At 34.8% G+C, this 27,887-nt stretch overlaps 1 protein-coding gene across 5 annotated transcripts in view; it reads left to right on the top strand.

Moving 5' to 3' along the window:
- if (integrin subunit alpha inflated) overlaps window positions 1-27,887 on the top strand; it is a 146,451-nt gene that overhangs the window by 22,099 nt on the left and 96,465 nt on the right. For all 5 annotated transcript variants that reach the window (XM_088259577.1, XM_088259574.1, XM_088259575.1 and 2 more), the window contains one exon: window positions 27,085-27,206. In XM_088259577.1, coding sequence (XP_088115703.1) covers window positions 27,085-27,206 — 122 coding nt within the window. The remainder of the gene's footprint in view (window positions 1-27,084; window positions 27,207-27,887) is intronic.

The following is a 27,887-nucleotide window of genomic DNA, read 5'->3' as shown; positions in this document are numbered from 1 at the left end:
CGCGTATATGGGCACTGTCCGTCAAGTCGGTGTTCCATATTTACGAGTGTGTTACCCCACTTTCCCGCCCCGCCTCGGGCGGCCCGTTTCTCCAAACTGTCAGGGTTACCTTAAATGCTTATTATTTTCTCCGGCCAAGGGCGAAATTAAACTTTTATTGTGCACAATGATACTTGCGGAATTCCGTTCTTGTTGCGTAACGGTGAAATCAAATCGGACTTGTCAAGCCGTCCGCGTCCGACGGAACCCTCGGGTAATTGGTGTCGTGGAACAATTTCGCAAGCCCAAAAAGAGTAAATGAAAGTATCACGACGCATTATTATACATATTTGTAAATTCGCTTACTCAAATCAGAGTATTTTGGTAAGTGATAATGTTATACCTAGAAAAACTTGGCACGATCAGGTATGTCAAATACTTCAAAGCGTAAAGGTTAGGAGGCGAAATAATCGGCGGGTATGTATAAGGAGATGCATGGACGTGGAAGAGGCGAATAGTGTTTGCAAAGACATAGAGGTGTGGCGTTCTATTATCTCTGCCTACCCCTGCGGAGAAGCGGCGTAATGGTTAGTTATTTAAAAAAAAAATATTATTATATAATTAAATTTTATAGGTTTTGATATTATTTACTGCGTTTTGGATCAATATTGATGACTAAACAATAATTTGGAAGTTCACGTTGAAACAGCTCTGTTGAACCACTAATGTTTTTAATGTACATACGTAACTGATTGTTCTTCTTCTTTTTCTGCTTTAGTAAGAACTGTGTCCTATTGTTCTCGGGGCCTGCTCCTGGGAGGTGGATGTTCAGCTATCTCTCCATCGTTTGGGTGGTTTTTCCGAGGGTCTGCTACCTGTTAAATAACAACCCATTCATATATTTGGTTATTATCATGTCAACTTTAATAAAATTATAATCTAGAAAGTATATTAAATGCAGGGAATATAATAAATGGTGCCTTGAATATAGTGATGGCAAGTCCATCGAAGATAAACTGGCAGTGTATAACGGAGTACTAGTGCTAACACTGATATTTGATAGAGACACATGGAATTGCCAAAAGAAGGGTGACAGGAGAGTGAATGCCATTGCAATGGAATCCTATTGACATTAGACGAGTATACAGTAATTAACCGTAATTATTACAGAAATTAATTAAATATTGATTTAGGAATAATTCGAAAGATTAAGAATGATTATTCGAGGTGGTTTGGACATGTGGATAGAATGGATATGAAAGACTAAGAGAGTATATTTGGGAAATATGGATGAAAGAGCAGTACGTAAAAAGCCAAGAAAAATTTGGCACTACCGAATTGAAAGAATCTGGTCTTGTTATGATAACCGGAAGGCATGTATGACTAGATACGTAACGACAGAAGTGTGTGGCATTCCATCCTCTATACCTATCCTTGCGGCACGATGGCACTAGTAGTAGTTATCCATTGATTAATTATCCGAATACGATAGAATATTGCGTGAATTTTAGGTGCGGCATACTTAAAAAAAAGTATTATGTAATGTTAAGCGCAATATAAATAGCTTTCATTCTAAAACCGAACAACTCTGCGTTAATAAAAACAGATATTTATCGTCCGGAATTCGGAAGTAGACAAATGAAGTGAAAGAACACGAATAAGTCACCGGTAATCCTGAACGCTGACCCTTCGCGTCTCGTGCCTTCGCCCAACTCGGCCCATTAATCTTGCACTAATAATCTATTTAGATTCACATTAAGAATTAGTTCTAGATTGTTCTACATTCCTCCTCCAAATTACTCCCGTCCAAATGAGAACCCGTTCCTTTCAAAGGGACAAGCTGTACAGAAATTAGTAGGTACATGCAACGAAGAAAAAATAGTTTTACAAGTCAGTACAGCTTATTCTTTATTTATTACCTCATTAAAGCGAGCTGATTTTCATGTTTGAATGTGAAAACAATCAATTTTGAATCTGGCTAGATGCCATAATTTGGTCAAGTATACTTTACATAAACAGCCCCATGGCTATTTGTTCTCGACTAGTTTGTACGTGAGCTATATCTCGTTGTGTTCAAGACATACATATTTACCGTTGTTGTCAAATTGTCAATACATTATTGCGTAGGTCTAAGAGAATCACGTCTACTACTAATTTTGCTGTAAGCAAGATAAGTAAATAGTAGGAGCGGTAAAGGTGTTTGTATGAAACTCTTCAATATTATAACTCAAACATTTAAGGAGGGACCACGCGCACAGGTGTTCCGCAGGGTTTATTTTTGGTTCCCCGGTCTAAACTTGCGTACCTATGGCGACCTCGTTTATGTATACTGATATTCCGACTGTTGGACTAGGGCTGATAATATTCGATTTCATGGCCATATTTTCCAGAATGAAAAAAAAACGTACGAGCACATCCACCAATTTTTACCCCTATTAATGCTTTCTTTAATTTATTTATTCAAATTCGATTACAGTATTACAATTAAATACAGGTTTTAAAAAATTAATATAATTTATATCACAAAACCACTAAGTATGCAATATGATATTGCGTACATTAAAAAAATATACGATTTACTTATATACAAATAAAAATGCTTTGTCAAAATCAAGGCAAGCTTTTGCTTGATGAGGGATTATCATTGGTGTTATAGATTATTTTACGAAACTTTTTACAAACTTATACATTTGACTTGGTACAGCAGTTCTTAGATTGATTGGATTGATTACATAGTCTAGTCTAATATGATCAAATATATTTTTTGAATCAATTCCTTGGATTTTAAACGAGATTTATGCTTCGAGTTCCATCCCTGGCGATCTTCTAGATCGACTATCACCGGTGATGGAAATAGCGCGAGTTAGTTTTAAAATCAGCGGCCCGTGCTTCCTCAGATCAAATGGTTAACAATATAAAGACTGAACCAAAACGTTCAAACTTTAAGCCGAGAGTATTTTAGCACCGTGTTCAAAGTTTGGCCATTTTGTGGAGTTTCCCACATCTTGACTGCATTAACGGTTGCTGACGGAGACTTCCTTTTTTCTTACTCCCACTTCCTCTCTTCATTCCTTCACATCAGCATCATATATAATATGATGACACGCGTCTCCGGACACGTGGGATGATCTCCGGTTCTTAAAATAATAACGTGCGTATACTCAACGATTTTACAATAGCAAACAACTAACTTAATACTTTAAAATTAAAATTACAAGTCTAGATTCAGCATGAAACTTTCGGTGCATCCAGAAACTGCTGTCTTGTAGTATAAGCATCTTACAGTGAGTAAGTATAGAAAATGTAACATAATATCATAATATAACAATCATTAGTGCTCGCCAAATAATGGCCACTGTACCAGCGCTGATTCAAAATAAATTATGTTTACTAAAATAAAGAGTCATAGTGCTCGTATACACAAAGTTCGTTATAATAATAATTCCATCATCGCGTTATTATTATACGCGAATCACCTTCACGAAAGCGAGTTGAAGATTATCGCATGGTTGACGTCATTTACGATCATATTGTATGATGGTTTTACAAAGTAGAAAGCGAGAATTGACAATCAGATTGTTATGACCTTCCAGGACTGGGATTTCAGACGAAGGTAAACGGTTTAACGACTTGGTATAGATAACTTTGACTTTGCTTTTGGACTTTTATTTGTAGCTAATTTTTAAACCGGCCGACGCGAATTTTTATCAAGTTAAAACTAGCAATTTTAAAAGATGAATATTTGTTTTTTTTTTACAAATAATGTTTAAGTGCCTCTGCTTCCGTAGTGTAATGATCAGCACGCTCGGTTACCGTACTGGAGGTCCCGGGTTCGATTCCCAGGAGGGTCAAATAAATAAAAGCGATTTTTCACTCTTATGTTTATTCAATATTACCTTGGACTGGTACCGAAAGCGGAGGGCTGATCACCTTTCCTTCATGCGTTAACGATCAAGATAACACTGCGTTTATATGATGCAGTGCCCTATACACCATTGGGGTGCGGGTTTGAATGAAATGAAAAAAAAATTAAGTTATCTACTCATCGAAATAACTTGTAAATTACTTAGTGAAGATAATATTAACATTACTTTTATTGGGTAAAAAGAAGTATTCACTAAAACTAAATTTGGTATCTTTAACTTACTGACAGTACGGATCGACAGCCGTTTTAAAAATGCCAATGACACTGGAAATGACAGTCCAAAAGTAAGTAACCTTTGTACTTAGCTAGAGCTTTAACTTTCATATGGAATCTCAGTACAGAATGTGTAAATGACCGTTTTTGTAGAAATCTCAGGTGTCTATATACGTTGACCAGGATGAATCTTCAACCACCTGTTGTACAACAACCACTTTTTGTACATCCCACTGTCAACCTCTCGGTTCTGATCCTCTGTCGCTTCACATTTACACTACTGACGGTACTGCGTGAAGAATATGTTCGAATATATTTATGACCGTTCTTAGCATCTTCATCACTGCATAAATTACATCGAAACTCAATGAACCTATTATCATTTTCCTCACCGTTGATCTTTGACCTGTAGGTGCAAGTTTTCTCCATGCTAAAAAAAATTACGACCGAATACATTATCATACACGCCCACAGAATACGAAATCACAACTTAAAATTAGACTCTAGATAAACTTTTGAACCGTAAACATAACAGTACAAAGATTTACATACATAATGTTCTCTAGTCAAGTACTGACACAGTATCGCGAGACGAGAGACAACACGAAACGTGTTATTATCAACCACTTCGAAACAGCTGATGGCTCCATACTCCGTGGCCGACAGGTACCGGGTAATAATGATATGGCTCTATTATCAGCCGCCCTCTCTCATTATATGGGTAGGTACTTCTCGATTGCTCTTTGAACTATCCATTAACACTGGAACTTACACGTATGCGTGCTGAGTATCAACAAATGCGGTGCAGTAGTTTGTACCGACTACAAGACTACAGTAAAAGAGTAATACGTTTATATAAAGATTTCAATGACATCTCAACATAGATGTAGAAGCATGTTGATATGAGAATATAGAAGTCTGGGCATTTACAGGACTCACCGTCATTGATTAGTGATTTAAGCGATCATGCACCATTTTACTTATGATTGAAAACTACAGTACCTACTCAAATTTCTACAAGTTGTATATCTTATGTCGCAAGTGACAATATACGTTGTTTTTTTCAAAAGTTGACATCTATGCTCGAAATTAATACGTTAGCACCTTCATTAACGCACCTGAGGTTATTTTTCGAATTATTGCACATACTAGGAAATACCTAAAATACAATTTTAAATTTGATCGTTGACAAATTTTTGGGCTGGATAGTACGAGTGATATCCATCCATTTTTAACTATTTGTTGAAATCTATTCTGACACGTATTTCGAAATATTCAACATCATTATATGGTGTTTGATAATGATGTTGAATGGATCGAAACGTGTGTCCTAATAGATTGTAATAAATAACAATATTTATCAAGTAGAAGCTACATGAAAAAGATTATAAATATGTTTTGATGTTTACATATGTAACTTAGTATACGTAGAAGTTAGTTTTTAAAGATATTTCCGTTTAGTTTCATAAATTTCGATTCTTATTGCAATTATATAATCGTTAATTAACATGCAACCTTGAATGTAAACCAGTTCACTTTTAAAAGAAACTAGCTTGAATAAATATGAAAAGACACATCGTAAAAATATGCAAAATATTCTCACAAACATTTAAAGACCTTAATCAATAAAGTAAACTTTTTAACGAGTAGCCAAGATAAGGTGACGCAACGCCAGTCAGTGTCAGTGTAGTAGAAGGATCTTGGCTTATGTCAAGTGCTGTAATATTTATGTTGTTTCGTTTATTGAATGGATATTGATGTAATCTTAATGGCTCCTGGCAAGCTGCCTCAATGGGTAGCTTTATGGAAAGAATTATATCGGTAGAGATGTTACGACTTTCTACGGTCTCCATTGAACTCTGGTTTGGAGATGAAGCTTTATGAAGCTTATAGTAGCAGCATACATTTTGAAACATTACTAGGTACTCTGCATAAAACATTGAGTGGGATTTTTCGTTCTTAATAATGAATTCAGAAATCCCCGTTAATATTTTACCATGTAAAAAAAAGTCCATATAAAAAGAGTTTTGGTCGATCCTCACTCCGTGCATCTTGCCCTTATCTAGTCAAAACATTCGTTTGTATAATAAAAATTAAAGGACTATATTATTTTTATTATGAAGTACACTTTTTACCAACTTTAAGGTAGATACCTAAAAAGCGTTGTTCTAAGTTGACGCAAACTTGAAATGGAATATCAATTTATTCCATGTGTAAATACTTTTTCGTTTCGTCGAAGCGCTACCCGTAAAAACGAAGTTACGCTCTAAACATAGACAAAGATTTAATTACCGTCCATTATCTCAAGTTGTCTATAAAACAATCCATTAAACAAGTCAACAATAAACCGAGTTCAATTAGATCTAATTTTAGCATCAGCGAGAATTCACGAGTCTTGTTTAGATAAATCTCTGTCAGCTGCAATGTGCTTCTGGTGTCTTGGTTCATTCCAGACTTTAGACTCCGGGGATTTGGCTATTGGGCGCAGGGCGGTACGTTGAGAAATAGTTGGAATAGCTAAGCACCGTAGCTTGTAGCCCTGTTCACACAAGAGATAATGACGAGGTACTAATGCAACTAATCCCGTAGAGACAAAATTCTACCCGAATAATCAAACAAGAGGGAACTGACAACTCTTGGCACGTGTTTCTGAGTACTTACTATCAATACAGAGATTCTCAAATAATATGATAAGAATTAAAGAGAACATACTTACAGTTTACTACGCTTGAACAAAGGTTGTCACCAGTTATTTTATCTATGTACGATAATCACAGATGAAGAATTCAGCTTTGTTTGTTTTCGGTTAAACAATCTATGCATATAATAAATGAGAATTAAGAAAAAATATTGAATTTCATAGTACCTGAGATACATACTTCTTTAGATAATATTTTTTTCTGATTTTTAAGAAACTCATCTAAAAATATAAATCGTGGTAAAAAAAATCTGTATATTGATGTCTGTCTACCTGTTGTTAGGTCATTGGTGTATTCAATAGACAGAAATAGTTCATAATTTTAATAAACAATTTATATTCTCACTTGAATCATTTCGTTTATTTTTTGTAGGTATTTTTGTGATTTTCTTCAGCGTCTTTCTACACTTATTTACGGTTTATTTAGGTTAAATATCAGAATGTTTGTTATACAGTGAAAATAAGTATTGCAGTGAAGTAAACAGTATTGTACATTTTCTCCAAATATTTATATAAAATAGAATACTAATCAATACGACAGTTCAATTTGTTTATAAACTCATTATTTTCTTCACCCCAATCCATTTACTGCTAGTCATAAGCTTTCCTCGAAGCCTTCCATCTTGTCATGTCTCATAACAACGTTATGTATCGATTTCTCTAACAACACAAATCTTTCATTTTGTCTGAATATCTCCAATTCAGATTCAATCTATCTCTCTGTCTGGTTGTAAATTTATGACTGTAATAATATTTTCACACAGTAATCAAGAAGTGACAGCGAATATATTAGTCAATTTTATTTGTATCGAAATGTTTGATTACCCAACATATTGGCATTCCCTGTTTCCATCAAATAGTCTGTTCTGTATTGTATGGGGTCACACAGTTCCAGCGCTGCACTAACGAAGATGGATGGCTCCGCCTTCGTATTGTTGCTCGTGCACTCTGCGTTTGCGCAATATTGTATTCCCAATCTTCGTTGGGTCTGGTGCCTCGATTCACTGGATATCCATAGAGTTCTATACCTTTGCTCTCACTGTGACTTCTACTTTTGGAAATATAAATCATCAATGGACTTTAGAACTTCAAACATTTTGATATCTTAGATTTGAAAAACTTTAGAGAGTCCAAAAAGAATCACGTAGTTATTTTGACAAATCGCTCACTCTTTTCAAGAACGTCATAAATCAAAAAACTTGATTTTTCAGGAGAACGCTTTTAAAGTTTAAAAATAAAATACAATGTATTAAAAATAAATATCAAGTCACTTATTGAACTTTTTACTGTGCAACGGATCTTTTTAGGTAAAGCCTGAAGGTTTTTTCTCAATTTGAAAAAAATGTATATTTAAAAAATAATTAAACAGTATTTTTTTTTCAAAATGCAAAAACAACACTTTCTGCCCTGTAGCGAGTAAATATTAAGTTAAAATATGCCGCTTTTGCTGGGATATAGTACATTTTCTAGGCATTCCGAAAACATGCACAACTGAAAATTGACGATTTTTGATTTATGACGTTCTTGAAAGGAGTGAGCGAAATATGAAATAAGACAAAAAATATGATAACTCTCATTTAGTGAATTCCATGCAAAACAAAGGAAATAACTATTGTAGTAACTGTCTAATAACTGTCTCTTCTTAAATATATTGTAATTTCATGATATAGGATCCACTATAGTATGATAGGTATAATATATTGTTAGAGATGATACTTCCTTCCCTCTGTACTATGTCCTCGAGGTCGCCTATCTCATAGAACTCCGATGGCGTTAAATTAAGTGTATGATTGACAGTCATAATATTGCCAACTGAGGAATTAAACTCTAAAATGGTCATCAATAACATCTATTTATGATTGGTTTCATTGCAAACGATGCAAGCTGTAAAACAACTTTTCGTCGTGGATTATAATCAAAGAAATGACGAAAAAACTAAAACGAAAAATGCCGTCTACGAGTATAATACCAATTCTCGAAGTAAGTACCTATTCTTGTTGAGATTATCTTTTGAACACTTTCTTACTTCATCAAGATACTATAATTTATTTTATTTGATTAAGTACATATTTTTTCTAAAACCCATTCACCAAAATACTTATGTTTTATGAGACGTGACTAATGTTTTCATTATATTATTTTGGGCATAATTTGGATCTTGAAATATGTATTTTTGCTCCAAAAGATGTACAGGAAGTAATTTTGCATATTTAATTAATTTAAAATATAAACTCTGTTACGACTTTTTTCCAAGGACCATAAAGGTGGATACTGGATGAACTCCGATAACGTCTGATTGAGACATTATATCGTGGGATTATCGAAGAATTTAATTAAAGCGAGCTTCTGCATTCGCCGGTAGTGATTGCTCACGAATTCGCAGTTAACTCTCCTGGGAAACCAGGAGAATTCACGGAAATCGATTACCCATTAACTTCTCAATTGGCTGAGAAGATTGTTAAATTACCTTTTGATGTACGTTCATTTTTGATCAACGCGTCTTATTATTTGAAGCTATTCTCGTATATGCTGATCTGTAACCGAGAACAATAGATAATCGACATTGGGCAATGTTGCATTTGAGCTTTAGATATCTCGCCTTTGGAATATAACTGGAGCTCACATTACCGCGCGAGGCTCGACTAGGAATATCTGCAGTACGGGACAATAGTTCATAAATGGTCGGCTCGGAAGACTGATAGAGCGGTTCACGGTTTGGCAGGGACAATCAATTATCCACTCATCCGTGACACAATGATTCACGTTCACCTATAATATTATATGACATAGGTACATACATCGCAACATCAACCTGGTAATACAATCGTTTTAATGTGTCAAGGTTTATATCATACAAAATAATGAATAATGATAAATTCAAAATATCTACAATGGTATAAAATATTTTCTTAATTTTCTCATGATTTATATCCACACGAGGAATCATAAAAGTTATACAAAAATATATTGTTTATTCGCTACAGTCTAAAATTCAAGCCGTTTTATAATTATTTGACCTTGTAACGAAAATTCCATATAAGAAAAAGGAGTTTAGGCCGATCCTTACTCCCTGTAACCTAACCTCATTTAGATTAAGCAATCATGCATCTAGTAAATTACCGTCGCGACGGTATTTACAAGCGACGCGTTGCTCTGTATCTCATAGCAACTTAAAATTTGAAATAACTCTATTTTCTGCATTTTCTCTGTGGTTTAGTTTGTTCAAGAAACGTCAGTTCAAGCGTTGGTTTTGTTGTTGTTACAAATAATTGATATTTATTAAAGTTTTTTTTTAATTCTCGACTAATCGTTCTACGCCCCGAAAATCACACGCCATACCTGTGCTGAAAAACCCGGAAAATAAGGTACGTTGATCTGAGACATAACGCCGTTGCGCTTTTATTTATTAATTGTTTTTCGTAAAAAAATGATAATAAATTGATTATCACATCGATAAACATCCTATAATCCGTAACTAAAGATTGTAGAGCATGACTTAGACGTCACAATGTTGCAAAATTCTTGTTGATCTTGGTGTATGCGTTATTAATAATGTGTAGGCTTCTCGTGGGTGTCTTACTTTTCTTTTGCCTTTTAAACTATAATAAAACAAATAGTTGTCCGGTCGTGTGTGAAAAAATGGGTTACTATACGAACCTTTTCGGAGTATTGTTGCCCGGGATAGCCACTAATTAGGCGAGCGCGTGTCGGGTTAAGCACCTGAGCTGTTTGCCCACATTTCCCTTATAAATAGGCGACACAGGTGATCCGAGAGACAAGTCTTGTGGACACAGCAGTCCCACACAACGCACAGGCAAACAGAACCAACACAGAGGTGTTTATTACCAACTAACAACACAATCCTCCCGCGAGCAAACACGGCCTTATCAACGAGCCGAACTTATTACTCGATCTCGCATATTGGGTCATCTGTATTGCTTCTACATCTAAATGTTGCCTGTGCGAAAAGTATGCGAGGAATTTCGATATTCTGTTGTTATCGGGACGACAAATACGTACATTATTTAATAATATACTCAAACATTACGTCACCTGAATGCAGAACTATCCTAAGTCGCGTATAAGTCAATTTTGTTTTTATAATTTATATTTAACTTTGTTTTAAAATCACCATAAATATTTTATTATAACTTAATTAGAATGTCTACCGGTTTCGAAGCTAACCGCTTCTTTATCAAGACATTATCTTCTTTATATAATTAAGTTATAATAACATATTTATAGTGATTTTAAAACAAAGTTACATTTTAATTATAATTTTGTTTTTATTCATGCGTCGTGTTATTTACTGGTGTGTTGCGTAGAAAGCTTTTAATATAAATTGTATACAGCGATTGACAGAATTCATCTTCGAAAGGTTATCGCATCCTCTGTAAATAATAATCAGTCAATTTCTAATATGCAGTTAGGATTGTTCTGCATTCAGGTGACGATTAAGTGGCACACTTTTTATTTCAAGTAGCTATAAATAAGAATGAATTTAAAATCAGGTTGTCGATTACGATGGCGTTAAGTGCGTTGTGTAGATAACTGATACTTTGTTTCTGGACTTGAATTTTCCTTGACATTTTAGAACCGGTCGTAGACTTGGATTTTTACTAAAGTAACCCATTTTTAAAAATTAATATTTGTTTATTACCGAATATAAAGTTATAGTCTTAAGATAGCGCTTTGAATACACACATATGTAGCATTACTTTAAAATTCATTGTAAATAAAAAATCTATGATTTTTTTTTCTCCTGGCAATTCAGATCGCCAACAGTTTTAAAAAAGGCCAAACTCCAGGAGTAAAGTTAAATTTATCTACACTGCGTATATCTATCCACTGAAATTGACAACCTGATGTGCTTTAATTACTTTTTTTTAAAAATTGTATGTATTCCAAGTGACAAATGTTTCCAAAACATGCTGTCTGTTATTGAAATTGTAAGTTTATTAGGGGCTTTATTTTATGTATGTGAAACTGGATAATTTCTTCACTTGTGTTGTGATACGATAAAAATTATCACAACAAATCCTTTGTGGTGATTTCTATACCTATGTATAAAGATATTAACACAATCAATGTGCTATTTTTTTTAAATATATTGTTTTAAATCTCTCATGAAAATTTCATGTTAAATGAGATAAACCAAGACAAATTCCTTCCATTTTCTACGCAGTTATGTCACATCTCGCGTTGTGTTTGAACAATGAGAGCGCTTAACTATGCCTATAAAGTGTTATCATACATTAAATTCCTCTTTCTATTCAAACATCACTATCAGATTGTAGTTAAAATTTAAGAGTGACTTGGAACGATGATAATGTAGGAAAACCAGGGCTGTAATCCTTCCTATCAACATCTATTCATGAATACCAAGAATTGTGATAATAATAACAATAATGGCCAATTATTTGGCCAAATATGGCCAATATAGCTCGCTTTACTATTTACAATTTTTGTATTTTAATTTTTTTACAGTTTTACATACTTACAATTACATATATTTTTACGTAATGCAATCCCATGTACCTACGTCCATTATATAAAATCTATGATTTCTCCATAAATTACCCAATTTAATCTTAGTCATCGTGTGTGTTGGACATATTGAACAACTAAAACAATATTTTTTTTCCATTTTCAATACGGTATTTTAAAATGATGCGGAATGCATGTGTAACAATAGATTTTAAGAAATAGTGGTAGTTACCAAGTAAAATTTAATTTAAAAATCTACCAATTAATGAGATTCTTTTTGTTAATTTAATCTTATCGAACTTTGAATAATATGGTTTCAATCATCGGTTGAAAGGCGAATATTACAGTGTATGAAGTGTCACTTAAACTAGCCAAAGACAGGTCATAAGCTCTTTAAATACCCAGGCTTCCGTATTCCTATCTCAATAACTTCTTGACATATTGAAATACCTTTAAAATCACCTTTGTGGATACGGTATTTGTTTTACACTTAAAATATCATACTAACATAATTAAAGTCACTGTGGATTATTGGGTTTTAATGTAATCATACGCATTTGGGGTTGGCTTAATTAATAATTTACTATGTCTAATGTGTATTGTGTCCAATTATATGACACTATAACGTTTAGTAATTAAAAGACATAATTAAAGCCTATTAGGAGTCGAGTTTAATTACTGCAACGAATATGCCTCTACTAATTGTCCGTTATTTTAGATGCAAGATAATAGTATCCGAGTACTTGAGGGTATCAACTTGATATCATAAGGGTCATAAAGGATAATGAGGGTACTGCTGCTGGAGCAATCCTTTCCTCGCTTGTTAGCGCAGGACAGGAACCAGGGACCCATACTTTGTTACAGGCATTTCTATGTAAATTAGTTGGAATCCATCATTCGGCCTCTGTGTCAATCTGATTAACAACTTTATTAAGTCTGGAACGTAGAGAATATGTCAAGGAACAAATGGTCTCCAAATTTGTGAATTTCTCTTTTCCGCTATAATTTATTAAATACTACAATAAAACGAACGAAACATATAATATTGTTACGCGTGTTCGATGCTCTCGATATCATTATCAAACATCGTATGCGAAACATGGCCTAAATTTGAGAGTTGCGCCCTTGGGATGTTAAAGGATGTAGAAAGGGTAAAAATGTGTGTGTGTGTGTTTTTTTTTAAATGGGAAAATAACATGCATGAACACGCCAGCTAAATACACGACAAATACATTTTTGCAATAAAGCTGATATAAAAAAGTACACTTAATTTTTTCAAAGGATACTTCCGAAAATGAAATGTTTTTTTTACGACTCATTTTTATTTTTAAATTGAAGTGATTTACGCAAGCATTGAGTATTCCGAATTTAATTAAATAACCACTTAAAAGGCATTAATTACCTATCTAGGCATCGCCAATGTTCATTAATTGTAAAAATACTATATTGAATACCTATTACTGGATGGAGTTACGCGAAAATTTCGTTGTAAACGTACATAGTACTAACGTAATACTAACTCCAGTGATTATAGATTTTCTGTCCACGACGAAAGCAATTATTCAATCAGCCCTAAACGAGGTTATCGCATTCGCTACTAACTATGCGTCCATCAGAATAATCAACCCACAGAATGAGTAAAAAATTCATTAAATTATATTTTACTGAAACTGAATCATGTGATCGCCTTAAATTGGCAAAACAGCTTTCAACCTTTCTAAAACTTTATTGAAATACATTTTTTGCAAATGTTTCATCATGTAATTATTATGGTTTCCTCAATCTCGTTCCAAACAAACATTTTTTACTTAAAAAATTCCGATCTTTTCATAAAATACAGTAAAAAACATCAATTATGTAGTTTGCATGGGTTTGCATACCTTGCATCCGATCTAATTTAGTGGTATAATATGTTTGCACAATAGATTTTTTCAAAGCAGGTAGAATATGCACCTACTATGTATTAGCTGACGATCGGATTTTGAAAAAAAGTACAGTTTTGATGGCAAAAAACAGGCGTTTGGTGGAAACGATTAGCTTTGTGGCTCTGCAAAATTTATACCTTTTTTGGGTAGATGTTAATAATGTTTTTTCATCAATTTTAAATTAAAGAATAATGACTGTTGATAGTTTTTAAATGATAATCCAAAACGTCTATTTTATTTTTGATTTGAAAAGATACTACCATATATATTGTTAAGATACTATATATACGATATATTGTTAATTGAATTCTTTACGCCAGGTTTAAGATAAAAATTGAATAGGCACCAAATCAATACTGCGCTTTCACAATTTTTGTTGTTGTTCACGTAAGTACTTATTTTGAATATGTAATAGATGAATTAAAACATTTTGGAATCCTACCGGAAAGAGACGGCGTTTTACGAGTATGTGCGCTGTTTATTTTACAGCCTTTCATAATACGGGTACCGATGTGGGGTTGTTATTCCATAACGAGGGACACAGTCTCCAATTGCGCGGAACAATTTAACAGGAGGAAGCCTTTGTGGGGGCGGCCAATAGCATTGTCTTGAACTAAACAAAACTTTTACACATTTAACATAATGATACAAAATCGCATAGTAAAAAAGACATGTTTCGTGATTTTTCTCAGAGATATCACTATATGTATTTTTTTTAAGAAAAAGAGAAATATTTGTGTTTTTATTATTTACAAAAATACTTCAATTTCATACTATTTCTGTGAGCCTAAGCGGCTCATTATTAGAAATAGGTATTAAATTGTGGTAGAGTGGATTCGAACCGAGAAACTCTGCCTCAAGAGTCCGCGACACTAACCACGGGACCACAACCCGACACTTTGTTTTGTTTGGATAGTGAAGTAAAATAGTAAAAAACCAGCCTATGACGATCGTCAGCCCCGCAAATGCCCAGACTTCCAAATTCTTCTTCATCTTTGATGAGATGTCAAAAAATAAATAAAACGGTAATATCATAACTTCTATGATTCAATAACAACTTTTTTGTCAGGAATCGAATCTGAGATAGTTGCAAGTTGATATTTGCCTCGGGTTCGATTCCCAGTTGGGTTAAAAAAAATTCTCAATCTTATATCTATTTATTAACACCATAGTCTGGTACCTGAAGCGCAGTGCGCAAAGCAGTATTGGGTGCTTAGAAGAAGAAGAAGAATAAAATCTACGCTAAACGACTGAACAATAGCTTTAGGTGTTAAATTAGCGTGGTTTTTAATAGACCTTGCCCTGTAACATGCGTGACTCGTGTAGAATGGGTGTTTTGGCAATAAAATAAAAACAATGATTTAATGTCATCAGGTATTAACAATGGCCGCGGTCATTAGCGTCAGCCCCTCCCGGTGACGTCACACCCATTAGGGGCGCCTCCCCCCGCCCCGTGCGGTCCAGCGACCAGACTAATAAGACACCCCGGCCCTATATGAGGGCTCCCGTTCTCGTTGCACTTTGAAGACATTTAGTCAGGAGATGGGCGAGGCTTCCTTCGTCATAAATAACGCAATTTAATTCACCTACTATGCACCCTTGGCCGTCATTTTCAATCAGTGGTCATTATAATACAATAATGATAAATCAATATGTTTTATACATGTTTGAATGCAGTCCAGGGTAATATTTATTCAATATTACCCTTGTCTGGTACCTGAAGCGGAGGGCTGATCACCTTTCCTTCGTGTGTTAACGATCAAGATAACACTGTGTTTATATCATGCAGTGCCCTATGCACCATTGGGGTGCGGATAAGGGTTTGAAAATTGAAATTGTATGTAGCTTGTCTCAAGTACATTATGAATTAAGTTTATATTTTTAACCATATATATTTTAAAAATTTATATTTTACTTGGTAAATATTACTATTTCTAATCTGTTTCCATAGTAGTATTAAGCAAGTAAAATTGAAATGCATAGATATCACAATCTGCCGAATCAATTAATGAAATTTATTTTTATTTAACCTTGAATTGATCTGACCTAGAATTTAAGGGAACACGTCTGTGGTGACCCTAACTAACTAACCATCACGCCACTTCCCCGTAGGGGTAGGCAGAGAGAATAGAGCGCCACACCACTCTGTCCTTGCAAACATTCTTCGCCTCTTCCACGTTCATGCATCTCCTCATACATACCCGCCGATTGTTACGACTCCTAACCTGACCACTTTCAAGTATTTGGCATACCTGATCGTGCCATGTTTTTCTCGGTCTTCCTCTGCTTCTTTTCCCGCTAACATTCGCCTCATAAATTTGTTTTACCGTTCTTTCCTCACTCATTCGTTCCACATGTCCAAACCATCTCAACACACCTTTCTTAATTTAATCGATAATGCTTATCTCAGCTTTGCATTCCTTCCTTATTTCACTATTCGCACATCTATCATACATCGTTTTGTTACACATACTTCTGAGAGATCGCATTTCGACTGCATTCAGTCTACTTTCATCCTTCTTTTGCCAACTCCATGTTTCACTTCCATACATTAGAGTTGGAACCAGGACTCCGTTGTGGTGACCCTAAAAAAGATTATTTATAAATTGCGTTTTTTGTTGTTGTTATAACTTATAACGATATTTACACAGTTTGTGTATATTCGATATGTATATTTAAAAAAAGGAGTTTTGGATTTCAACCTACATAATTTTTGATAGATATATAGACATTTCTTGAATGTTTTCCGCAATAATGGATACATAGACAGTTTAAAAAAATACAAAACGATTCATACGTATTTTTTTAATGAGTATTTTCTTTAAGGTGTTTAAATTTATGATAATTATGTATTTATGCATGTCTATATTTACATTTATTTAATTAATTACCTTATTTTTAGTATACTGATTCTTAAAAGATTTTTTTGATTTGTTTATTTTTTTCATTTTATGTTAAATAATATATATGCCATACGAACTTTAGAGGCTTGCATACTTCACCTTAAAGTTTGGTATAAATATTTAAAAATATTTTGAAATGAAACTACAAACTATGTTTAAATAAAAACACAATCAAAATGATTCGGCACGGATTGATGAAACATGTACCATAACCCCCTAAGTTAGCTTAATTTACAGTTCCAGTAACTAGATATTTGCAACAATATATACTTTTTAGAGTTAATCTTGAAATAGATGTTTTTTAACACAAACAAAGAAAGGTAGCAGAAAATCGGTAAAGAGAGGAACATAAAATATAGCCTACGCGCGCCCCGTGTCGGCCATTAACCTACATTATAATAATCATGTGTCATATGTCGTGTGGCGACATGTCCTGGGCCACTGTAGCGAAGGTTAAATAGGCCAATAATGGCTACACGGTCTATTGACATAGGAATGTTTCTGCTTGCATATGCATCTAATAATGGTGGGTAGGTAACAGCTTGTTCTTTAAAATAATATTAGTGAAAATACAGAGGGCATTTGCAATGGTAAATTATGCAGAAATTACATTGTATTTTATTATATTATTGTATATATATTCACTTGTATATTTACGATACATGTTTGAATGGTGAAATAAGAAAGAATGCAAAGCTGAGATAAGCATTATCGTATACAATTGAGAAATGTGTATTGAGGTAGTTTGGACATGTGGAACAAATGAGTGAGGAAAGAACGGTAAAACAAATTTATGAGGCGAATATAGTTTAAAAAAAGGAGCAAAGGAAGACCGATAAAAACTTGGCATTATCAGTTATGTCAAATACTTAAAGCGGTCAGGTCAGGAGTCGATATATTCAGTGAGTATGTATGAGGATTGTATGAGATTCATGAATGTACCTGAGGTGAATGTTTGAAAAGACAGAGTTGTGTGGCATTCTATTCTCTCTACCTACCCCTGCGGGGAAGCGGCGTGATAGTAAGTTAGTTAGTTATATTGTATAATTATATTAAATGTTTGTGAAAAAGTTGCGTCTAGACGTAGTGTGACTAAGCTAAGGTTAAAAATATGATAATATATTTTTTCTATGTTGCTCGAGGCATTTGATTACATAATTTATTGCTTTGGTATCATCTTCCCATCCGCTATAATAAAATTAAATCTATGCCGTTTAAATCAGGACGGTCTATAGTACATATAATATATCCTCTCAGACGTGATAATGTTCATTTGGATATAATTTAATATGTTATTTTTGTGTTGTAACAGTATGGTAACAATAATAAATGCAGCTTTACCTTTTTAGATATTACGTACAAAGGGTGCATAATCGGAGATCTGTAATTATGTTGTAAAAGGTGTCAAACAAAGGGATACGGACAGGGTTGTGCCACATTCAAAAATAATAAAAAATCGGTACAGGAATACTACTACTACCACCATCACGACGTTTCCCCGCAGGGGTGGGCGGAGAGGATGGAATGCCACACTCTTCTGTCCTGACATACACTCCTCGCTTCCTCCACACCCATACATCGAGTCGCACATGCCCTCCTATCACGCAGACTTTTAACATCACCAGATTTTAGGTTCTAATTGATCTGGTCGTACGAAGTCTTTTTTGGCCATCCTCGTTCTTTTTTTCCGCTTACATTCGCCACATATATTTTCTTAGTCATTCTCTCGTTATCTATTCACTCCACATGTCCATACCACCTTAAATAAAATAAAGATTATACTGTAGTAAAGATAATCTTTAGGTAATTTTAAAGATTATCATAAGGTAAAGATAATATTTCCAATTCGTTATTACTTTCTGATGATGAATAGGGCACCGCGTCGAATCGACGCAGTGACAACGATCGTTGTATTTATATGAAAGCGAGTTAATTAGTCCTGAGTCCAATTCTTGTAGTATATATGTAATAGAAATAGAATATTTTTGATGGGATACACATGATGTAAGTGAAGAAACTCAGGGCGAATGATATTGCTATATCGAATAGGAAATGATGAAGAAATAATAGGTAGAAAAAGGAGGATAGCAGAAATAGCTAGGACATTCGGAGTTACACACCCTTAAGGTAGAGACTGACCACAGCATTTCGTCGTAACATAACATCGTAACATCGCTCGCGGCGAGCATCACCGAGCATCCGAAACTATGGATGGAGCGCTCGGCTCGCTGTACTGACTGCCTGAATGCTCACATCGTAACATGTTACGTTACGACGAAATGCTCCGGTCAGTCTCCACCATTTTTAATACATGTTTTTTAAACGAGATTTTCACGCGCGATGTGTTAGTCCGGTATTTAGGATATGTCCGCTCTCTGGACAGTCCAGACGTTCGGCAACCCTGCTACTGCAGGGTGCAGGGCCCGTGAGTGTGACCACGGGTCATCGCAATGCAATCATTTATAACGATTTTACGGAACAGCGCTCCGCACCCTCCATCGCATCGCCTGCTCGGCCAGTAATCAGTAATCTCCTCCACCAAATTCCCTATTGTTATCAAATTGACCATTGCCGATGGAAAGGAAGAATAAAAGTCGGTCAGTCGCGACCAGGGCTGGGTTTCACAATACGAAAGTTAGCGTTCTTCTATTCTATTCTATTCTGTAAAATTAATAATATTCTTTAAAACGTAACCAACTTAAATGTAACCAACTAAACATAACATCGCTTCCCCGCAGGGGTAGGTAGAGAGAATAGAACGCTATACCACTCTTTAAAAACATTCTTCGCTTCTTTCTCATACACACCCACCGATTATTTCGACTCCTGACTCAGATGCAGTCGGAAAAAGGAGCAGAGAACGATCGAGGAAAACTTTTCGTGATCAGGTTTGTCAAATACTTTAAAGCGGCCGGGTCAGATGTTTAAATAAACGGCGGGTATGTATGAGGAGATGCATGACTGTGGAAGAGGCGAATAATGTTTTTAAAGACACAGTGATTTATGGTTCTATTCCCTCTGCCTATCCTTGAGCGGCGTGATGGTAGTGTAGTATTAGTAGTAAATCGTTAACTTCCCTACGAAATCCCAGCTCAGAAGGGATGAAATTTACATACATAAACATTTATATCGGTTGGTAGTTTTTTTAAACACCATGTTTTTTTCTCTTAAAAGCATAGAAAAAAATTGAAGAATTTGCTTAATTATTTAAATATTCAACTTAATAGTTTAATCTGAAAAGAGAGGATCGTCCTTCTTATGATCGTCCGTCGATCCTTATCATTCATCGTTCACTTTGTGTAATACCACTATAATAAACACTACCTTGTGACTGTCGGCTTCGGAATAATTATTCCATCATCAAGTATGATGATGGAATGATTATTCCGAAACCGATAGTCATGAAGTAGTGTTTTTTAAAGTGGTATTACACAAAGTGAACGATGAATGATAAGGAGGGTGTTATATTACCATACCACAAAGTTAACAGTGCTTTTAATATTCAATATATAATCTCTTTTTTGAATGGAATTTTCGTCATCAGACCATACTGAGTTGCGTCATAATGTCGCCTGCACATTGTGCCTGACAATGCACGTAGCCGCTACAGACGTATCATTGTACCGTAGCGCATTTAGGTAAATTACCAAACGGTTAAAATTTAACAGTGTCGTAAAGGAGGAAATGTGAGAAGAGCGGCGGTCGGCTTATGTAACAGGTAATATGGTGTGACCCGAAGCGCTCTCCTAACGACGCGACGCGCGCCGGGCGACAATATCCTGAGCTATCTAGGTTTACGGTCGGCGGGAAAATGAAACTAGTTTTCCGGCAGTTTCCGAGGCGCTCCCCGAAACGGGAAACTATAATACCGCTTTCCGCCACTCGCAAACGACGTTCGCGTTCTTTCTTCACCCGCCCTAAATTTCACGCCGTTTTAACTCGACTAAATTCCTCAAGGCACTTGTGTCCATATAACAAACTAACTTTACCATTATTTTTCCACTGTTGAAAATTTATGTTAAAACATTTTTTTACATTTAAATTATTTTTTGACATCTCATCGTGTTACACGTGTGTAAAGTGATCACTTAAACCAGCCTATGACGGTCGTCAGCCCCGTAAATGCCCAGACTTCCATATTCTTCTCCATCTCTGACTCATCATATTATTTTTTGACATCTCAATGTCAAAAAATAATATTAATGTTAAAATTTGAATGAGTACTTTCTGTAACAGGCCCTTTAAAAACATCTACTTTAGTCCTTCGAAATAAATTTAGTCATAATTTAATCACGTATTTGTTAGTATTAATGTATGTTTTTATTTCGTCCAGTTGGATATTGACTGTTCGAAATTTTACTGTCATAATTTTTATATGATTTTTTTTAATTGTCGTTGCTTTTCCTGGAAATTAGGTGGAAAATGGCAGTAAACTTTGATCCGTTTATTTTTGTACGGAAATCTTGGTCTCTTCATTTTAATTTGATTGGTAATTTATAAATTTCTAATGAATTTGAAATGAGAAGAAAAAAATCCGTTAAGCTAGATTAAGTTGTATATAATTGGATTCATGAGATACAGGGATCTGCTCAGTGGCTTTAGTTAAATTTAAGTACATATAGTAAAACAAAAACAACTGGCGCTTATTTGTCTGAATAACAATAAAAATACCTAGTACAAAGTAAGAATATAAGTATTCAATATGAGGATTTAATGGCCATGTAATCAATCAATCGATGAAATCCGCAACGACTTAGTTACCAGCCGAACAGTTCCGTAGTGTGGAATGGACTTGCTACGCCTGTGATGTCCGATCTCGAGGAAATATTCAGAATAGACATCCAACAACTAAATGTGCACCCAGATGTATTCTTAGAGTGTTAGTATTGGCGAGGTCGCCAGAGCGCGGAACGGATATTCTCTAGTCCCCGTGACAGCGAGGCGAGGCGAGGCGCGAGGCACTACCGACAATCCTAGCCAACTGGCGCACCCATATTCCATTAGACCTACTCCAATACCCAGTCAACCCCGACTGACGGATAATGCCGTAACAAACCTCCACCCTTTCTGCCAGTTTGCTGTTAACTTTAACAAAAAACGGAGATAGGGTGACCTAAAACCTGAAACCCCTTTCTTGGGAATATTGATCCGATTCTTCCTTGGTAGGTAGGGTTACCGTACTTCCCAGGCCGTAAATCGGGACAGTGTCCATTTCAACATTGTAACATACAAATTTAAGTGAAATGTTTGTAACACGGGTTGTATTTTTTCAATAATATTTATACGTTAATTTCAATTATATTTATTATCAGCTAAAATAAAATAGTGAAAACAGTACAAAATATATATCTGTTATGGCACTCGACTTCGATAAGTAATTGTGCCGTTGATTTTCTTCATTTTTAGCAAGGGTATCGCGTATCGCGTGACTTTGACCTACCTGAGAATAAAGCGACAATTTATTCATGACTCGAAATCGTAAAGTTAAATAATTCTCAATTATTTGCACTAATAACAACAACAACAATCTCTAAAGTGACACAATCTCCTGAACGAACAAAAATATGGAAAACGTTTAGAAATTACGGAGATTTTCAAGATTTATACTCATTTTTGTTAGAAATTTCACTAAGCGTAGCTTTTATTTTAAGCACCTGGAATACAGACGCTTAATAAACGGTTTGTAATATATAAAAAAAGGAATTAGAGTTGTGACAGAGTGGTCGTGAATTTGGAAACTCTGATTCAAAGTCAGCGACACTAACCACGGGACCACAACCCGACTAACTAGATGAGGGTAGGACACATTGGATTTTTCGCATCAAAATTAAATTTTAACAGGATTTGCGAATAAATGTTTTTCAATGTCCATAAATTTCTCTAAAAACAGGCGATATATTAGTACGTGTATCGTTTCCCCGGCAATCCCGGCCAAATCGGGACGTATGGCAAGCTCATTTATAAGTACATTGGTTGTACTAAATGTTATCATGTCTTATTAATATTTTCCTGTTTTCCCCGCGGAGTTCCGTTCTAATTTCCCGAAACTAGGCCTGCTCGGCAAACGCTTTGTAATAGGTTAATACATAAAGCTTACCAAAATCAGGTTTAGAAATTGCTTGCCATAACTGATCATCGCTAGCCATTGAATAACCATCTGAGGTCACAAATAATTTCCTTTCCTTCATTTTTAAAAATCTATTTTTTTGCCAATAACGTATTGCGTTCTGACTAACATTATCTACATATATGTGGCGGTGAAAGTATATTCATTCATTAAGTATATTACTTATGTCTTTTATATATTATTTATTGATTCGGCATTAACTTTGTGGAATGACATGATTATTTTATTAAAATTAAACACTTGAATAATCCACTTAATCGAGTTTTATTTTTATTTACGACTAGTTTCGAAAACGACAATTGTTTTCATCTTCTGGTACAAATTAAAACTGATAAATAAGTTTTAATTTGTACCAGAAGATAAAAACAACTGTCGTTTTCGAAACTAGTCGTAAATAAAAATAAAACTCGATAAAGTGGTATATTCAAGTGTTTAATTTAAATAAAATAATCTTTTATATATTACATGTATCTATTATCTATTCGATTTCTTTCTTGATTCATGATTCTTTTTAATTGATTTATTAAATTGGCATTCACTTTTTCCAAAATCTATTATTATGTCAGGCGCCATGGCGTAGTCGGGTAGACGCTTGGCTGCGAAACTGGCGTCGCGGGTTCAATTCTCACCAATTGCAAAATGAATTCAAGATCTTCTCTCATTACGTTTGAACAATCAGGGCACTTTCACGTGGTAAGTTAGTTAATTTTTTGGAATTTTTGTTCAAAGGTAAAATTTTATACGCGCACAAATGTACGAGTCTAATTATTATAGGGGTGTGAAATCCATTGATTGATTACAGTTACAGGCGCAAGCTTGGTTCAATGTACCAGGTTCTCAGAGAGATCATTCCGTCTGGTCGTAAATACACATATATCGCCGGTCACCTGTAGTGTCTATTTCCCCATACTCCCGTTCGGCGGGAGAAGTCATCACGCGGTGACAGTATTCTGGTCAGGCGCTGGACCAGTCTGATGATGGGCTGTCTCCAATTAAGGAAGGTGGTCCATTGCGGTATTTTCTGGTATTTTTCTTCCGCGTCAAGAGACTCCGTCCAACGGTACAAGGGCAATCGTGTTAATGGTGACACCGAAACAAATCCATAAGAAGGAAACTCGGCCAAAAGAAAAAGGGATATCACTAATATATTGTAATTTACCAACAGGCTTATTCACAATTGTCTTGAAAACATTAACATTGTATCGAAAATGTTCCTTTTTAACCCTGATTATTTTTGTGATAGAAATATGAACTATTTTTAAATTTCCGTTTATCAACCTTTTTTGATCCTGACTATCTAGATGATGTATCGAATATTTTGGTTGGTTGGAAGATATTGTTTTTTAGCAATAAGCCCGCCAATGTGCTTATTTGTTTTCTGTACACGAAGTTTAAGTAAATAAATATTGACATGCGCAATACAACACATGAAAATGACAGTTCTAAAGCTGCCGTCATCAGCTGACCATGTATATAATGACACAACAAGGGTGCGTTTGAAAGAATTCTGCTACATTTGAAATCATTCACGCACGCATTCATTTGAAAGAATACACGCGAGCTTAAGTTCGTTTAATATTCTCCAAGCTCCACGACCGCTACGTTTATTAAACGTGACCTTCATTCCATTCAAAGTCGCTCATGAGCTTTCATTGTTCTTCCAATGACCTCTGTCACAGTCGCGTTTACTGTTACTTCTCCATTGACACTTGTGACAGATGCTGGTTGATTGACCGACACAGACGGGTCCTGCCAATGCAACACTCGCATCCCTAACGCATCCAGGAATTCGCTGATGAGAGACGTTTAGTAAAAGATCTGATCCAATTGCATTAGTCGTAGTATCCGTTTATGATAAAATTGGTGTCTTTTTTCCTAGTGTCTCCGATTACACCTTAAAGTTTGCGATGTGAAGACCAGAAGCAGAACTGACGTAGATAGATTTCTTTAAAGCACGACTAGTTTTTTTGTCATTGTGTCCTTGATTTGGAATATAGTGGTACCAGTAAATCAGTTATCATGTCCATTTTTGATGATTTATGTTATTACTACAGACGTTGCGAAAGATTTTGAACGACTAACTTTCATAAAAAAAACTGTTCATTGAATCATTAGTCTATTAAAACAGTTTCATGGCATCACCAGGCGTCGATTCCGTCGGAAAGTTAACGTTTTAACCACGTAGTGTGGATAACTTTATTTTGAATTGAAAATTTACTTGGTAAATATCACTATTTTGACTTGCTTAGTAATTTAATATGCGTTATAACTTTATCCCACTGGAAAATATTTTGTTCTTAATATTTTTTGCAAAGCTTTAAAAATGTAAAACTCATAAATCATTATCACTTTAAAGTGTCATAATTAATTCATTTAAGTTTTGTACTGACATTTCTTGATGAAACTGTATTTAAAATAATAAAATAACAAATATATAGTTTTTCCACCTATATTTTATTCGACCAGTGACCGGATTTCGTCGTTACCGACATCACACAGTCTGGTGTTGTTTTTTCACTAAATAAAATGCAGTTCCACCAAAAAATTTAGTACAAAACTTAAATGTTATAATCTAGTCGACTGAGAAATAAATTATTAAACGCACAGTACTTGTACAAACGTGATTAGTCTCATAACACCGTCCGCAGCTTCTGAGAAATTAGAGGGATCTTCATATATGGCGCTCTACCTCTCTACGTACCTGACATCTCGCGTCAAACTAGTTTGACGTAACCAGCAATGAGTCTTATTTCATTAGATCACTTTGCACATTCATGAATTTTAGAGGTGATTGCGATTTGTTTATGGTGTCTAATAAGAGAGTAATTCATATCTTAATACCTGACATTTTAGATAGTTTTTCATTTCATTTGTTCTGATTATATGTTTTCACTCATTTTTGCCACGTGTTGGGTGGTCGATCACAGTGCATAGATAACGCATTAATGTGCTATAGATAACTTGAAAACAGAACGAGGACGACCAAAAAGACTTGGCACGATCAGATCAATCAGAACCTAAAATCTGGTGGTGTCAAAAGTCTGCGTAATCGGAGGGCATGTATGACTAGATGTATGGATGTGAAGGAGGCGAGGAGTGTATGTCAGGACAGAAGAGTGTAGCCTTCCATTCTTTCTGCCTACACCTGGGGGGAAACGGCGTGACGGTAGTAGTAGTAATAGTAGAAGATAACTTGAATGTTTCTTTTTTGAGTTTTATTCATTACGATAGTGGCATTTTGAAACCGGTTGTCGTTCAGTATTGTCACGCATTTAATGATAACGAAAACAAAATAAAAAATCACAATTTTATTTTTTATCGAGTTATGTACGTTGCAAACGCATTATCTATTCACTATAATTTCTAGGACTGGATATCGATTAATTTGTAATGTTTTTTGACATTTTTAAACCGATTATCGGTTCGTATTGTTAAGAAGTTAAAGTTACCGAAAAAATGTAGATTTTTACCGAATAGACCAATAACGAATATGAAATAATGAATCACTTTTTTTTATCGAATAGAAGAAATATCAACTTATTAATACGTAAACGCATTATCTGTTAAATGTAATTGAACAGCATCGGGTATATTGGTTAATTTATAATTTTTTAGACATTTTCAAACCGATTATTGGTTCATATTGTAAAGAAGTTAAAGTTACCGATTATTTTGTACCGAACAGAACTCCAGTTTAAGTTATACGAGAGTACTAGTGTAGTACTACAAAGTCGTAGTTACCGCGTTATCTTTTGACTGTAACACCCCAGCACTGGCGGTAATTTTTTTTAATCACCATAATTAATTTGGTTTTTTTCTTCTTGCAGGGTGTTGATCGGAGCCCCCGAGGCGCAGACCAACCAGCCCGGCGTGGACCGCGGGGGCGCGGTGTTCCGCTGCGACCCCACGAGGGATGATGCCTGCGCAGAAGTGGTCTTTGACCGAAATGGTAACTTATTCTTGAATTTTTATTTGCTCTTGATGTATTTGGGTTCATAAATTACTTGATTGGGAAACTCAGAAAAACAAGGTACCACGTAAAAGTGTGTAAAATAACATTAATACCATAAAATTTCAGTATTTTAACGGTATTAATGCCAATTTATATGTTAAAGATTTATGCAGTTTCCGTATTTCGAGGCCATTTATATACAAAACAAAAGTTAGTTAAAATAACCTGAAAAGTCGATTTAACTTACCGATCTGATTAATTCAACCAACAAATGTTCCTTATATATTTTTTTCTATTTTTTTATTTGTATGTTAAAAACACTGTCAACTTTGTGGTATGGTAATATAATACTCTCCTTTTTATTTATCATTCACTTTGTGTAATACCACTTAAAACAGTACTTCATGACTACCACTTTCGGAATAATCATTCCATCATCAGTCTACATTTGACTAGATGATGGAACGGTTATTCCAAAACCAGCAGTCATCAAGTGGTGTTTTTAATTGGTATCACATAATGTGAACGATGAATGATAAGGAGAGTGTTATTTATTTTAATTTTCGTTTTATAGATTCCTTGTCTAAGACTTTACACAATTGTAAAAAAGGATTTTTTATATCGTGTATTCCTTGAATCAGGTGTGAATGGTGTGTATGGTGCGCTATAAAAAATATT

The sequence above is a fragment of the Brachycentrus maculatus genome, unplaced genomic scaffold, assembly GCF_059751285.1.
Source record: "Brachycentrus maculatus isolate JH-2025_06_01 unplaced genomic scaffold, ASM5975128v1 h1tg000118l, whole genome shotgun sequence".
Taxonomy (NCBI): Eukaryota; Metazoa; Arthropoda; class Insecta; order Trichoptera; family Brachycentridae; genus Brachycentrus; species Brachycentrus maculatus.
This window is presented reverse-complemented; position numbering and strand designations above follow the sequence as displayed.